Source organism: Merops nubicus, unplaced genomic scaffold (assembly GCF_000691845.1).
Source record: "Merops nubicus isolate BGI_N331 unplaced genomic scaffold, ASM69184v1 scaffold3210, whole genome shotgun sequence".
NCBI classification, from domain to species: Eukaryota; Metazoa; Chordata; class Aves; order Coraciiformes; family Meropidae; genus Merops; species Merops nubicus.
In genome coordinates this window covers 142,941-157,650 of record NW_008583510.1, presented here as the reverse complement: position 1 = coordinate 157,650, position 14,710 = coordinate 142,941, and the positions used below count along the sequence as shown (strand labels likewise).

The 14,710-nt window shown below is 35.9% G+C and overlaps 1 protein-coding gene across 1 annotated transcript in view; it reads left to right on the top strand.

Moving 5' to 3' along the window:
• HGF (hepatocyte growth factor (hepapoietin A; scatter factor)) overlaps nucleotides 1-10,762 on the top strand; it is a 43,557-nt gene extending 32,795 nt beyond the window's left edge. Inside the window, exons 11-17 of the mRNA XM_008940983.1 lie at nucleotides 753-791; nucleotides 1,218-1,314; nucleotides 4,006-4,080; nucleotides 4,667-4,813; nucleotides 5,505-5,611; nucleotides 7,418-7,563; nucleotides 9,667-10,762. Of these exons, the coding sequence (XP_008939231.1) occupies nucleotides 753-791; nucleotides 1,218-1,314; nucleotides 4,006-4,080; nucleotides 4,667-4,813; nucleotides 5,505-5,611; nucleotides 7,418-7,563; nucleotides 9,667-9,837 (782 nt within the window). The 3' untranslated portion in view covers nucleotides 9,838-10,762. The remainder of the gene's footprint in view (nucleotides 1-752; nucleotides 792-1,217; nucleotides 1,315-4,005; nucleotides 4,081-4,666; nucleotides 4,814-5,504; nucleotides 5,612-7,417; nucleotides 7,564-9,666) is intronic.
• Nucleotides 10,763-14,710: the final 3,948 nt, after the last annotated feature.

The following is a 14,710-nucleotide window of genomic DNA, read 5'->3' as shown; positions in this document are numbered from 1 at the left end:
TGCTGAATATCCTGGGAGAACATTTAAAGGGTGATCTCTAGAGGTTAAGGATAATGTTACACCCATTCTTAGCAGCAATCTGCTGCATTTCCTCATAGTCTGAACTGCAGCATCTCTATGAGGCGATATTTGAAGCCTCAGGTGATATTTTGGCATCTATGTGAAGAGTAAACAAGCTATGCAAAAGGTTATTTGTGTCGATGTAGGTAAAGAACAACAGCTGAAGAAATATTTAAGAAACATTGTTGTCACTATATTTTGACTTGGACTAGATAGATGAACCAAACCAGATTTTGGGAAACACATTTTGGTAAGTTTTTTGTTAATAGCAACATACAAAGACTTCTGAAGTTTCAAAGGTTTTTAAGGAAAACTGAAATTTCATTAAATCTGATTTGAATTTAATCATGTCTTCTATAGTTCCTGAAAGCTTACAGAAAAGTCACAACTTTATTCTTCAGTGTTTGCTTGTTGGAGTGAAATATGTAAATTGGACATGACAGAGGGCCTGATATATCTTGGGTTCAGCCAAGAAAAATGCTTGAAACTTCTTGAATTCTTATTTCATTCTGTTGGAATGAAATTCTGCCTTCCTGTGGATCCTTATTGCAGAGTATTAAAGAAATCATTAGCATTTAAAACTTCATGAGCTATTGAAATTAATAATATGCCATTTGCTGTTTGTTTTTACTCTATTTAATTTTTAGATGTGTTTTAATTTTGCTTTATGGCTATCTGATGTGTCTGTCTAGGTGAAGGTGATACAACTCCTACTACAGCTGGCTTGGATGGTAAGTAAGATGCAGATGCACTGTGCAGTGCATGCACTGTATCCTCTAAGACTAGCCATTTCTTTCCAATTGCAAAACAAGAGAAAGATCAGTTAAAAATACAAAATTGTAGAATAGCTTTATTTTACTCCTTTAGCTGTTCTCACTGTCCTGCCTCACCAGAGGTGAGGTATGGTAATGATTTTCAATGTTTGCTTTATGTAAATCTCAGAAACACCTATTTAACAATATGTGCTCTATATTCCCTACGAGTATTTATATAGACTCACCTAATTTCACTGAAATAGTTTTGATGCTCTAGAAGTGCCCTTCATTAGCATAGGAAAGCTAATCCATAATATTGACCTTCTTGTCGTCCTTATGTGCAACTGTACAGATTTCCTACCGCTGTTTTTAGTAAAATATGATCTCTGGACCTGTTTTCAGATACTACCATTCCCTGTGCCTCAACAAAGCACTTGAGAGTTGTAAATGGAATCCCAACACAAACTAACGAAGGATGGGTGGTTAGTTTGACATACAGGTAACTATCACTTTGATTTGAAAGACAATACGTCTACTAGGGTATTTGCGTTGATACTTTAGAAATTGTTGACCATAATAAGAATAATTCTAGATTGCAGTTAAATTCTGTAAAAGCAGAGAATCAGCATTCCTGGAATACCAGGTGATTCCACAGTACTCGCTCCATCAGTGAAACTTATATGTTCATTATCACTAACTTGGACACATGAGCTTGAAATGATTTCTGTTCTTTCAGTTAGCTTTTGCAAACCTTTTTATTACATTGGCTTAGCATCCAGCATTAAACTCTTTATTTCAGAGACTTATAAAAAAAAGTTTCATATCAATACTTTAACAGCAATGTATTTAATTGTGAAGCGTTGGATTCAGGATTTATACCCATGGCAGATTTAGCTTTCTGCTCATATCATTGCATGAAAATAAAATCTAATCTCCATTAAAAAAAAAAAAAAAAAAAAAGAAAAAAAAGCTATACAGAAATCCTTTTCATTTGGTAAAACAGGACCTTAACATCTACACCTGGAAATGTGTATAACATTATGGCAGATCTTACTTTGCTACTGTGTAAAAGCCAGAACACAGAATTACTGTTTCCTGTGTTCATTACTCTGTTTCATAGCTCATCAGCTGGAAACATAAATCATTAATGTATAACAGGAGATATATGTCATACGTCAGCCCTGTATCTTCTATCATCAAAAAACAAGTTTTCAAAAAGTAATTTTTGTCTGCTGGTATAGACTAAAGTACAGCTCAGTTCTCTTAGCTTATGATTTGTCATCTCTTTTAAAACCATGTTACAAAATAGGCCTTACATGAAAAACTGGAGTAACAGAAAAGTTGGAAAATCCAATTTTCTACATTCCTTCATTGACAGAGAAATTCTAGGGTTACTCCCCATCCTTGGTAATCTTTGCTTCTTATGAGATCAAATCAGAACAAGACCTTTCCAGAATTCTTGTGGATGGTTCACAAAGATATATCTAGAGGAAAATCACTTTGTACCTAGACTAAATAATGGGACAGGTGGGCTGAGTCACTCTCTGGAAAAGCTTATCTTTGCACTGTTTTTAAAGCAGCCTTGATGTTTCAGGCACTTTTAGACAGATAAGTTAAATTACATCTGTGTTCTTAAAATTTGAATAGCTAATGTTAAGGTAGCTAAACCTGGATTTTTTGCTATGCAACAAAATTCCATTAAGTATAGGAGTGCTTAAATGATGGCAGGTTCTTTTATGAAAAGGGGTGCCTGGAATATTCCAGCAGCAAAATATATTTTCAAGTATTACATGTAGGCATAAACATATAGTTTTCTTTTGTATTGTTACCAAGGAAGCAAACAGAATGTTGTCTGAAACAAAATCTTAAAGTTTTCAGGACTTTCTGCAAAAACATAACTGTACACCTCAAAACAGAATTGCCATGTATGAATGGTAAAAGCTTGGTGGCACTTACAAACTTGCATTCATATTTGGCAACAAAGTCCAGTCTCTGAATGTTAAATTAATCAATGCCATGTCTTCTTATAAATCAAATCCAGATATGGTTGTCAGGTATATTTAACTATATTTTGATGAATTTAATCTATTTCATGGAATCAGCTGTGGATTTGTCCCGCATTTAAATAAGAAGTTTAACTTTGCCATGTGTACTGATCCATCTTCTAAAGCAGACAATGCGATCTTGTAAATTCCTTTGATAATCACTGATGTAAACATAACATGGAAGAACACATTAAACTCCCTGATTGTGACATTTTTATAATAAAACTGGGCAGAATCTATATTTAAAAAAGAATCCAGCCTTTTGGACCAGATATTTTGTTCCTCAATCAAAATACAATTAGAAAAAAAAAGAAAAGGAGGCAAGCATCTGTGTTATTCAGCTGTGTTTGAACTCCATATAGAGTCTGGGTTCCTTTCAGCAGTTCTTTGCAAAGCTTTGAACATTTGTGTGATTTGAATTTATAAATTGTGAGATTTCAAGCTTTTCCCAAATTACTGACAATTCTGAATCACTTTCCAAAGAGCTGCAGAAAATGTGATTTTGGAGGCACAAAGAAGGAAACTAATTAATCTACATTCCACAGTCATCTTTGTATTTGAAAGAACTGTCATGCTTAATTGCTTTAATTTTACGTGATATATTATGCTGCAGGTTTTCTATAATCACATATAGGATGTCATACATTGCAGAGTGTTTCCAACTGAAGTATGTGGGGACAGAAATCTCACAGGGCTTGTAATCGAATAGGAACTCTCCACCTTGAGGTCAATGCTTTGAATAATACCTACATGAATAATGACCAAATGTTGTTTACATCCAGTGGTAGTTTGGGGACTTGCTTGAACATTTCAGTGCAGTTCCTGTTACAAAGAATTAGCTTGCATTTTTAGGAAAAAAAATAAAAAAGAAAAAGGTCTCTTATTATAAATTCAGCTAATTCAGCTTTGAAACCACTAAATGAGCAGAGTAACTGAATTTATCTTTCCTCATGGTTTTTGCACATTGGAATAATTCTCTGCAGTCATGTTAGTGTGAGTGTTGAAACTGGAGGAAAAGGACTGAGACACGTTTTCGCAGGCTGTCATTCAGCCACCTTTCACCATCAAAAATATGCGCAGAGCAAAAGAACTCTTCAAACTTTTTGACTATGTGGAAAATAATACCTTTTTTTTTTCCCCTCTAGGAATAAGCATATATGTGGAGGTACTCTGATAAAGGAAGAATGGGTTCTAACAGCAAGGCAGTGTTTCCCTTCTCGGTACGGTAGTCTGTAGCTTTGCAATGTTCAAATCCATCTTTCTTTGAGAAATTATTAGCACAACACTTCTACTTAAATGCAACAATTTTCCCTCCTGTTTGGCTTTAACACTATTTTTCTGATATAAAGGTCCTGGGGGACCTTGGCATTTTCTGTTATTATTGTTATTAATCTAAAAGAGCTCTGGTTATTTCACATAGAACTATAAATATTTTTTCCAAGTGTAATGGTTAGACAATTGCTTTTTTATGAAAATAGTCTCATGCTTCTGCTTAGCTGGACAGAATAAAATAGAAAACTTGGGCAGATCTCAAAAAGTTCAAAGGTTCATACTGTCCAAGGATCTAAATGTTTGGAAGCTATTAGGAAACAAAAATTAGATTTTAGTAACAGTTAAAGATAAAATTATGCAGTGGCTTCAGACCAAAAGCTTACATCTGAGCATGTTGATTTTGGAATAGCAGTTGGCAGCACTTCTGGTGAAGAGTATTAGTTAACATCTACTAGCATAATCATATTAAGCACAGATTTTTGAGTTATTTTATTATACACTCAGCAAAATTCTAACCAACTTTGCCTCATTTAGGTACAAAGATTTGAAAGACTACAAAGCCTGGCTTGGAGTCCATAATATCAAAGGAAAGGGAGAGGAGAAACATAAACAAGTCCTGAATATCTCCCAGTTGGTATATGGACCTGCAGGATCAGATTTGGTCTTACTGAAGCTTAGCAGGTCAGTAGCTATTTTTATGAATTCCAGGATTTTCAACTGATGAATGAGATTCTTCCTAAGTAAGATTTTCAAATTTAGTTCTTTACTGTCTCTGATACTGCAGATGATGTCTCCATGGAGTAGACTTCCAATTGTAAGAAACTTTACTTTCTATATGCAGAAAATAGATGTTACTTCTGAAAAATTGTGCCTGTAGGTTTGTTGTTTGGTTGGTTGGTTGGTTTTTTGTTTTGTTTTTTTTTTTTTTTTTTTTCCACTGATAACCAAGTTTTAGTTTGTTGAGAGGTTTTGTGTTTGGTTTGGTGTTGTTCAACATTGACCAGTATATAGTCTTGATTTATAGAATAAGCATCGGATTGTAACTTACAGCCTTGTGTATATATGAGCTTTCAAATTTTCTCCATATTAGCAAAACTATATATTCAAATGAATTGTATTCATTACTTACTTTTAAGATGAACCCCCGAGTTAAATAGCGTGTAAGTAGTGACAGCATTTCAAAAAATCTTTTGACAGTTGACAGCTGTAGGACAAAAAATAGGTAGAAGTATCCATCATATTCTTCAAAGATGGAAAAGAATTGGCAGGTTTTAATTGCTGTAATCTATAATAGATTTAACATAATTTTGAAGATACATTTTAGAAGATTAAGTAAAATCCATTATACCTATTATTTGTTTTCTCTTTTCAGACCTGCCATATTGACAAATTTTGTAGAAATAATCCGATTGCCCATTTCTGGATGTACCATTCCAGAGAAGACCAGTTGCAGTGTTTATGGATGGGGATACACTGGATGTAAGAAACTATTTTTAAAAACTAAATGAATACGTTGACAGCTTACTTCCTCTTGTCACTATAGGTGAGGCTGCTGGTATTGCCTGATGGCAAAGTTGTCCAACACTTTTTGTTATAAAATACAGTTTCTCCAGCTCTCCAGTTTTTGCTGTTGTTTCAGTGACAGGCAAAATGATCCAAATATTTCAAAGAAAGAATTAGAAAAAAATATTGTTCTACATGTTTAAAAAATCTAGCAGAATTGCTTTACAGAGTTCTAACTCATTTTTGAAAAATTCCATTGCATCTATTTGACTAGCCTCCTTCCCAGTATCCCAAAGCAGGCTGCCCTGTGGAAAAACTAATACAGAATCACGTAATCAAAGACATAATTAACATAGACAAAGACAGTGATCTAAGGATGCACAGGCAGCCTTAAGTCTGGTATTTCCTAACTTTTGAGTACTTGACTTTGCAACCTTACTAATGTTTATTAAATACAGGTTTTGTGTGAAGTAAATACAAATATGTGGGAGAACAGACATTTATTTAGTCTGGTAAATATTATATCAGGCTAATTATGTGTTGATGATAAAGTTAATAGCTGCCAGTTGACAATAATTACTCCAATAATTACTGTGCTCAAATGTCGTTTTGCCACAGACCCTGAGTAAACAGCAACAATATACTCATGCTGTCCTGGAAGCAGAGCAGAAACTAGGCTGTAATTCTGAGGCTGTCTTTCTTGTACCCATTACTCTGCATTTCTTTGTGGGTGGCAAGCAGCCTGTAGCAGCCCTCTCCCAGACGACTGGCTTTGATGTTCCCATGTGGCCATGTCAGCCACCCTTTGCGGAGAAGGGCTGTCTGAGGGACAGGGAAGTCAGGTTGCAGCATGGTGCAGCATCACAGGAAAGCTTAGCTTAAGAGAACTGATAAGGAATTTGCAATGTTGTGGAGTTATGTAATACAGTAAATACACAACATCTGTCATCCAGGGACTTTGTGCTATATTTTATACTCTACTTATAATAATCCTCACAGCATCCCGGTCAGGGAAGGAAGAAGTGTTACATCCATTTTTTCAAGAAAACAGGATAATAAGACAGTGAAGGGCAAGCTTGACATTTTCTTTTGGTGGCTGTGCACAGAACGGGTAGGTCCAGGCCCTTTATTTAACTTTGCAGCTTGTACAAACTTGTCTTTCAACATGTAAAACAAGAGTAAACTCCACAGGGCTCCTGCTTCCTGACCTTCACACTGATGAATGGAGATTGCACAAGGCTGTGGCTCTGCCCTTGCAGGCACAAAGTCATTCAGTGTAGCTGAGCCAGCACAGAATGAGAAAAACTCTTCTCTGCTACAGTATTTTTCAAGTCACACATCCTTCCCTAGACCATGGCAGGCACTTTTACACATTAACTTGTATTTACGGCAGGGAGCAAGATCCTTGCTCCATTGATGGGAATGACAACGCTTTCAGGCTCGCTTTTTCTGATTTCTGTGATGTGATAGAGCAAGCTTGTGATGACCTCTAGAGTAAACCCAGTTACCTAACCCTTTCTTCTAAGACAAAAACCTCCAGATATTCTCAGAGAACTGAACAGACATGAGCGCCAAATAAATTTCTTGGAAAGCTCACTTGTAGCAAATATAAGAAATCCAAAAGACAAATGCATAGTAGCAGTGAGGATGGACAGAAATGTGAGTACTGGAGAGAAAGTCAAATAACTGAAATGACACGAGTAAATTTATTTAGACTGCATCTTCAATTATTTTTTTTCCCCCTAAAATAGAATAAAGTTTTTATTCTCTTTTCAATCCTAGTAATTAACTATGATGGCCTTCTCCGGGTAGCAAAGTTGTTTATTTTGGGAAATGAGAAATGCAACCAGAATCTCAAAGGGAAGATCACTGTGAATGAGTCAGAAATCTGTGCTGTGGCTGAAACCATTGGTGCTGGGCCTTGTGAGGTAAATATCACATTTACTAATACGTTCTTAGGACTCATCAGTCTGGCTATTTCTTTCTCAGAAATAATTTCTAGTGTTTCTAGTGATCTATTTTCTGCCAGAGTTCAGGAAGAATTCCTTTGCTTCAGTTTCACTGTACCACCACACCAGTAAAAGATTTACATGAATGTTAAATATACCTACATGACTAAACACTGCTAGACTGAGACAAATTTGCGTTCTGTATAAGGGCTAATGTGGGCTGTGTGCTAGTGACAGCAGTGTGTTTTAGTTGACTAGAAAGCAAAAGCTGGAGCAAATTTAACTACTTAGTTAGATGAGGATTTGCATGCAAAATAAATAAAAAAACCAAGTTACTTCCCAAAAGAGTTGATAAACTTATGAAGGAAGGAAAAAGATCCATCCATGTACTGTGGTTCTGTATTAGTCAGAAAGTTGGAGCATTTGGTCTTCCTAATCAAGCCTGAGCAATGTGTCAATGAGAACAGGAGAACTACTTCAGTGGAAGTTCAATTTGATACAGTTATTTTGCTTGGGACTAATTTTGATGATGGAGAAAAGACATCTGAGGAGAAATGCTGTAAATAATTTATTATGGGAAGATGCCATTTTTTTTTGTGTGTGTGGAAAATTTGCCTTATATGATGATGTCTGGAAGGAGGGCAGTCATGAATATTATTATGCATTTAATGTCTGGAGTAGAATAGACGCTTCCCTAATAGTGATGTTAACCAAGCAGAGAAAGTTTTCCTACCCAAGGGTACCACCAAACCATGGGGAAATAAGATCTTCATCAGGCTGGGGCCTCTTCCATTTATTATTAATATTCCACAGGATCATTTTGCTATTGCAAATTATTTTCTTCAAAATCAAATATTTAATCATAAATGAGCTCTTAGACGTGTCAAGGCGTAAAAGTGAAACATCTTCATGGAAGTCTTTTGGGGATCCTGTACTTTGTTTCCCTTGCAAGAAGAAATGGACTGAATTAATATTAGCAATCAGTCTTAATCACTGCATGTTTTCCTGGTCCCTGAGTTCCCCTTTGAAGCTGTTTTCCTCAGCAGAGAACAGGCAGAGAAACAAAATTGGATTGGCAGGTGAAACTCCACTCCTCAAAGTGTTTTATGAGCCACTCTGATGGTACTGACACAGTTCATTGTTCATGTGGGAAATAATCTGCAGTCACTTAAAAAAAAAAAAAGCCAAACAAAATAAAGGTCAAGCATTGTTGTTTCTCTGGTGATCCAGAGAGAACACAATGCTAACTGTCAACTTTTATTTTTTGAAACCCCGTCTCGCTATCTGATATGAACATTTAATGACTAGTTTTGCAACTAGTTTGCTAAGTTCAGTATACATTTTGCCTGGGTAAAAGATGCAGTATCTGTGTTCAAGTCCCCAGTCTATGTAAATATATCAAAACGAGTGTTTCAATCTAATTTAAACTGGATGTATTTTAATGTTAAATGAGTTGGTCATACTCCAATTCTTCACTGAATGTAGGTACTGGTGCATAGATGTCTCATTCACTCAGAGTAATGAAAAAGAGCATTTTAACAAGTTATGCCTCAAATTTATGTCTACAAAATATTACTTTTTATTTTGTTTGGGATCCCTCTTCCTGCCAATTAATGCACATAGATTCTCATCCTAGGGGTTTGCAAGATGATTGGAAGAAGCGTATTAACCTGACTCTGTCAGTAGTCTTTGATGCAAAGCCTGTTATAATAACAAGGGAACTCACTTTCTACTCATCTGGTTTATGTGCACATAAACAAATACTATGATGACAAGTGGCTGAAAAAGGAGAGTAAGATCTGGTAGTCTGAAGTCACTAGACTCACACGTAAAGACAGATCACAGGGCTTAATTTGCATGGGAAACAACCAAGGTCAAAGGCCAAACTTAGCATTGGCTGCCTTAAGTTCTGGTTGGAAAAAGATATTGGAAGTTGGTTTTTGCCCTGTGGCAAGAATTACTCTGTTGCCTGTTCATTGAGCTAGCTCAACCTGAAAAGAAACCAGTCAGTAGGAGTCAGGCAGGAGCTGTGTCTTGAAGTGTTTTGAGAAGTAACGTTCTTTATGTTCATGTTTTTCCTAGCGAGATTATGGTGGTCCCTTGGTTTGTGAACAAAACAGGCTGAAGATTGTAGCTGGTGTCATTGTTCCTGGCCGTGGATGTGCCATTCGGAATCGTCCTGGGATATTTGTTCGGGTCTCATATTATTCCCGGTGGATACACAAGATTATGATGACCTATAGAAAATCCTGAAAACCTCAACAACTTACATTCAAAGAAAGATTTTTGGACATCATGGAATTAATGTGTAATGTAAAGATAAACAGTTTTTTAACTACTTGATAGTCAAGTTTGTTTAGCTTCTTTTAATATTTATGGGTGTTTTTGGTATTTTCGTCTCTCAATGTTGTTTTATAAATGTTGGAGTGACTTACAGCATATGCAAGTATGGTGACATATCTCCTGAAGATACTTGAATGGGTGAACAATTTTGCAAAGGTATTATTGCTGGATGATAAACGGTTTTGTAGAAATAGGTCATATGACATCTTTTCTGCTGCTTTTCAGATTATCTTAGAAGGAGAAAAAAATATAGTTTTATTTAATGTCTTACTCTTTCTATGAGGCAGATATTTCTTTTCATATACAACAAAAGACCTATGGAGAAATATATGCATCTGTCAAGGACAGCATATGTGATCGCATATTTCTTCTCCCCTTATGAGAGGTCAAAGATTTTAATACTTCACTAAAAAATCTCTTTAGAAATTAATCTTTTTATTATTATTGATGGATTTTGACAAGTCTGACATAATCAGAGTTTTCATAGAAATTAGTATCACTTCCTTTTACAGAATGCTTATAGGTTCTAGTTCTGCACTCGGTTCCTTCAGTGTGTATGTGGTCCCCAAACAGATATCTCAAAAACCTTTTTGGATGAGGGAAGACACATGGATTGTGAATTGATTACTAAACTGTTTAAAGTTAGTCCCAGAAATAATAGTGCCAATGAGCATTATTATACAGTTCTTAAAATTAATCCTGACTAGCTACTGGAAGACTTTGGCCATTAAAAGAAATTTCAATCAAGTATGCCCAAATGTTTCTCAACAGACAAATGTTCAAAATTTAGGTGATTCTGGTTAATTCATGAAAGTAACTCTGTATTTACAGCAGGGAAAAGAATAGTTGAATCGGGCACCTGGCTGAGAGACTTAGTTTTTGGGAAAAGTAAGTTATACATTAATAGTCTTTCAGAGACTTAAGATCTTTAATAAAACCTTACCTAGATTCGGACAAAATTATATCCTTTGTATAATTCCTTCCAGGGTAATAAAATTATTGCAGAGATTGATATGATCTTGTATGTAGTATGGAAAATATCACCAATGGTTTGGTAGTTTGGGTTTCCTGCCTGTATGTAGGACTATCATTTTCCTTTATGTTGACAGGGAAAGGGAACAAATAATTAGCATCTATGAAAAGTGCTTGTTCTCTTTTAGGCATTTAGTTCTATGGCTGGAAGTATTACACAAATATGTCATTATAGGTGGCACCAATTGCCCTGTAATTTCTGGAAAATTATATATATCCAATTGTTAGTTTTTTTACTGTACATATAACTGCGTAAGTAACTGCACTGTTACTTCACCTGTGATTATGTAATTGTAAATGTTTCCAGATTGTACGGTATGTGTTTCACATCTAACTACATAGCCTCTAAGCTGACATCATGGTGTAGGTTCAGAAGATGCAGGGTTGAATCCTGCCCTGGCAGAAAGTAACCCCTTCAGGGGAGCTGTCCTGGGAGGCAGCCCTCATGTTGACTCACCAAATTATTTTCTTCAGCAGTGCACTTTGACTTCAGTGGGACTCAAATATGCTTACATCTCCTGGTGAACTGAGATGAATTTCAGCCCATGCTTAAGTGGCTTGGCTTGCTGAGATTTGTGTTGAGCATCCAGCAGATTCTACTGGCACATAGGAAGAAGTCTTTCAGCAAGCAGAGCTTCTGAAATTCCTCCTGATGTAAATAGTCTCTTTGGACAAGATACGACTCCTTTGTACAGCGGACCTGAGGTTGTGAATGCTATGCAGATAGTCTGTCTTGGTCTATTCTGGCTGCCTCTGAAGGCTTTATACTCTGTTTGAGCTCTCTTGCTTACCAGGCCTAAAGACAGCAGGATTTAGCCTGTGGTATTTACAGTTAATTATTGCCATGTATGTGAAGAATGTATTCTTACGAAGTATATACTGACCATATCTTATTGGAAGGATTAACTTTTTAAGAGAGACTCTTATAAAACTCCAAGTGAGTTTTGTTTTCAGTCACAAGTAGAATGTGGATAAAATATATAATTCCATGTTCACTCTTTGTATTCTAAGAACTGTTATGTGCTCACTGTATTATATTTGCAGGCATTTTGTTATGTCTATCTAAAAAAATTAAATCCTAAAATATTTTAGTTATAAGCTTCTGCTGTGCAGAAGACTGTGATTTTTATATATATATATACACATATATATATATATATGATAAAAATACTGTTTTTTGTTAGACAACGTGTAAGGATTTTTACCTGTTTGTTCTGGGCAGCGCCTCAGTCAGACAAATTGCGCAGAGTTGATGCTCCAGAACTTAACATGTTTGTATGCACTTGTTTCTCAGGTGCTCTTGCTCTCCCTATTCAGTACGGAGGGCATGTGAGACTCTGAAGAGCAAGGGAAGAGAAGAATAATGATATGTGGTAATGAATTTGTACTTCATTTATTCCTGTGAATATTTCTTGTTGGTACCAATGGTACCGTACCAGGCAACTGTTATAACTACAGGATTCTCTTAAGAAAGGACACTCTATAGGTATTTTTTCACTGTTCTAATATTTTTATCTTCGTAATAACAAGAGAACCTGATCTAGTGCCCATTTAGATTGCTGGAAAGTCTTTTACTAACTTCAGTGGGATCTGGACTTTACTTGGTAGATGCAATTTTATTTGTACTAGAATTAAATGGTACAGAAAAATTCTTGCCTGTGGACATTCTTAAGCTTAGTTGAATTGCATCTTCATCTCCTTGCTGTAACTGATCTTTGTTGTCTGAAAAGTGTAATAACTGGATATAAAATTTTGGAATTAAAACCTGAGAGCTGATTTTGTGCTACTGAAGTTAGTTTGACTTAATTACTGAATTTCTTCGGGCACTGGAACTGACTGATGCTTATTCCTTCCATTCATGAAAATATTTTTCCCTTGAAAAAGCTTTTTTCCCTATCTCTTTTTTTCTCATAAACCTCATGACCCTCAGAGAACCTGTAGCTCTCATTGGGAATGTACTGGTCTAGATTTTTGCTGCTACTGCTGAAATCTTCTTCTCTAGTTTAAAGAATAAAATTCTCTGAGGCATTTTGCAAACCCTTGCTGCAGGTAATGCCAATGTACTTGACAGAGCTACTCACTTGAGTTAGAGCTTTTCAGATGAGGGTCCAAATACATCTCTGAGGGTCAAAATCTACTCAGGCAAAATGTCCCTTGAAATCAGTGAATGTGATTGTCAAAAGATCATGGGCTGAAAGTTGCTCAGTGCATTTCCTTATGGCCATGCACTGAACTACATGCATCCTTGTACAGATGAAAAGCACACAGATTCTCAACTCCACGGCAGCTTCAACAGGAGGTGAGGCTTTATCGCCATCCTTCTGGAAGGCTGGTTATAAACTAGTTGACCCACATGGAACCTGGATGAAACTTATTGGATAGGTTGTTTAGCCTTGTTTCCTCATCAGTTTTTTTCTTCCTTCCTCACGTGCACTGGCATATTACTGTTTTATGAATGTTGGGGCTGCTGGCAGGAACTAACATGGCTTTTCACCCTAGAATTTTGCAGTGTTCCTTTTTAAACATACTCTTGGGCATTTATGTATGGTGTTTCCTTGCTGCATGTGATCTAACTTCAGGGAGCTGCCTGTGGAATTCAGTGTATGATAAGAGTATTTTTTCATATTTAAGTGGGAAAAATAATGCTCCCATTAAATAAAACTAACTGAATGCCTAATGAAAAGGGAACACTGTGGTTATAACTTGTATTACAAATCTTCTGTAATTAACTTCAATTCTTCATTAGTTAATAAAGTTGGTATTTTTGTAGCCTTGTTTACTCTTATTATTCTTAATAAAGTATTTTATAAAAAACAACAACTTAATTAGCATTATATTTCTTATTTAAAGAAGCAGCTTTGGAACCCTGCTGCTAGTCTCCCAATTCTAATTTCAGTGAGGGATTTTGGTGTGCAGAATAAGGAGGACTGGTATTTTAAAGATCTCTGTATGGTCCAATAGTGGAATTACACAAACAATGAAAGATACAGCAAAATCCATGCTGTGATCCTTCTGAGTCTCCTCAAAAGCTTCCTGAGGGAATTCTGCACTGACAATGGCCTAAGCATATTACGAAGTATATTTGCAGCGGAAAGGATGTGCTTATCCTAAACATGAATATTTACCAAAAGATTTGTAGTTCTTTACAATTTCAGTATAAGAAGCTTGGATTTCAAGTATTTCTTTTAATATACCTACACTTTAGGAAAGGGCTCCGAGCACTGTATCACTTCGTAATACTTATGGTGCAAAAGGTGGTGCAAAGGACACCAATAACTTGCACAAACCTAAGTGCTGCTGCTACTGCAGTTAATATCAAAACCAGCCAACAGCAATAGCTAGCAAAAAAAAGAAAACAAGCAATATCCTTAGTAGCTCCCTCAGATTAGTGACTCTTTCCAGCTGAGTACTCTCAAGCCTCTATAGCATCATAACACTCTGGTTTGGTAAGGTCATATAAGGGACACTAAGTTGATTACTTCTTTTTCATTATCCAGACAAAATTTCAAAGTTCTAAGCATTTCTGGTTAGACTGCAATTTTGATGATTTAAACATATATGTGCTAACAACTCCAGCTTTATCAGCAGTGAATCATTCTTCAAATGAACTCATGTAGGGTTCTTGAAGTCTTGATTCTGAATTTTCCATGGTAAGCAACACTTTCTTTTAATTTGTAGTTCAAGAAGGTGATTTTCTAATTGATTCATCAAATCAGTGTATTTTGTCAGGAACTCCTGAAATCAAGTTTGC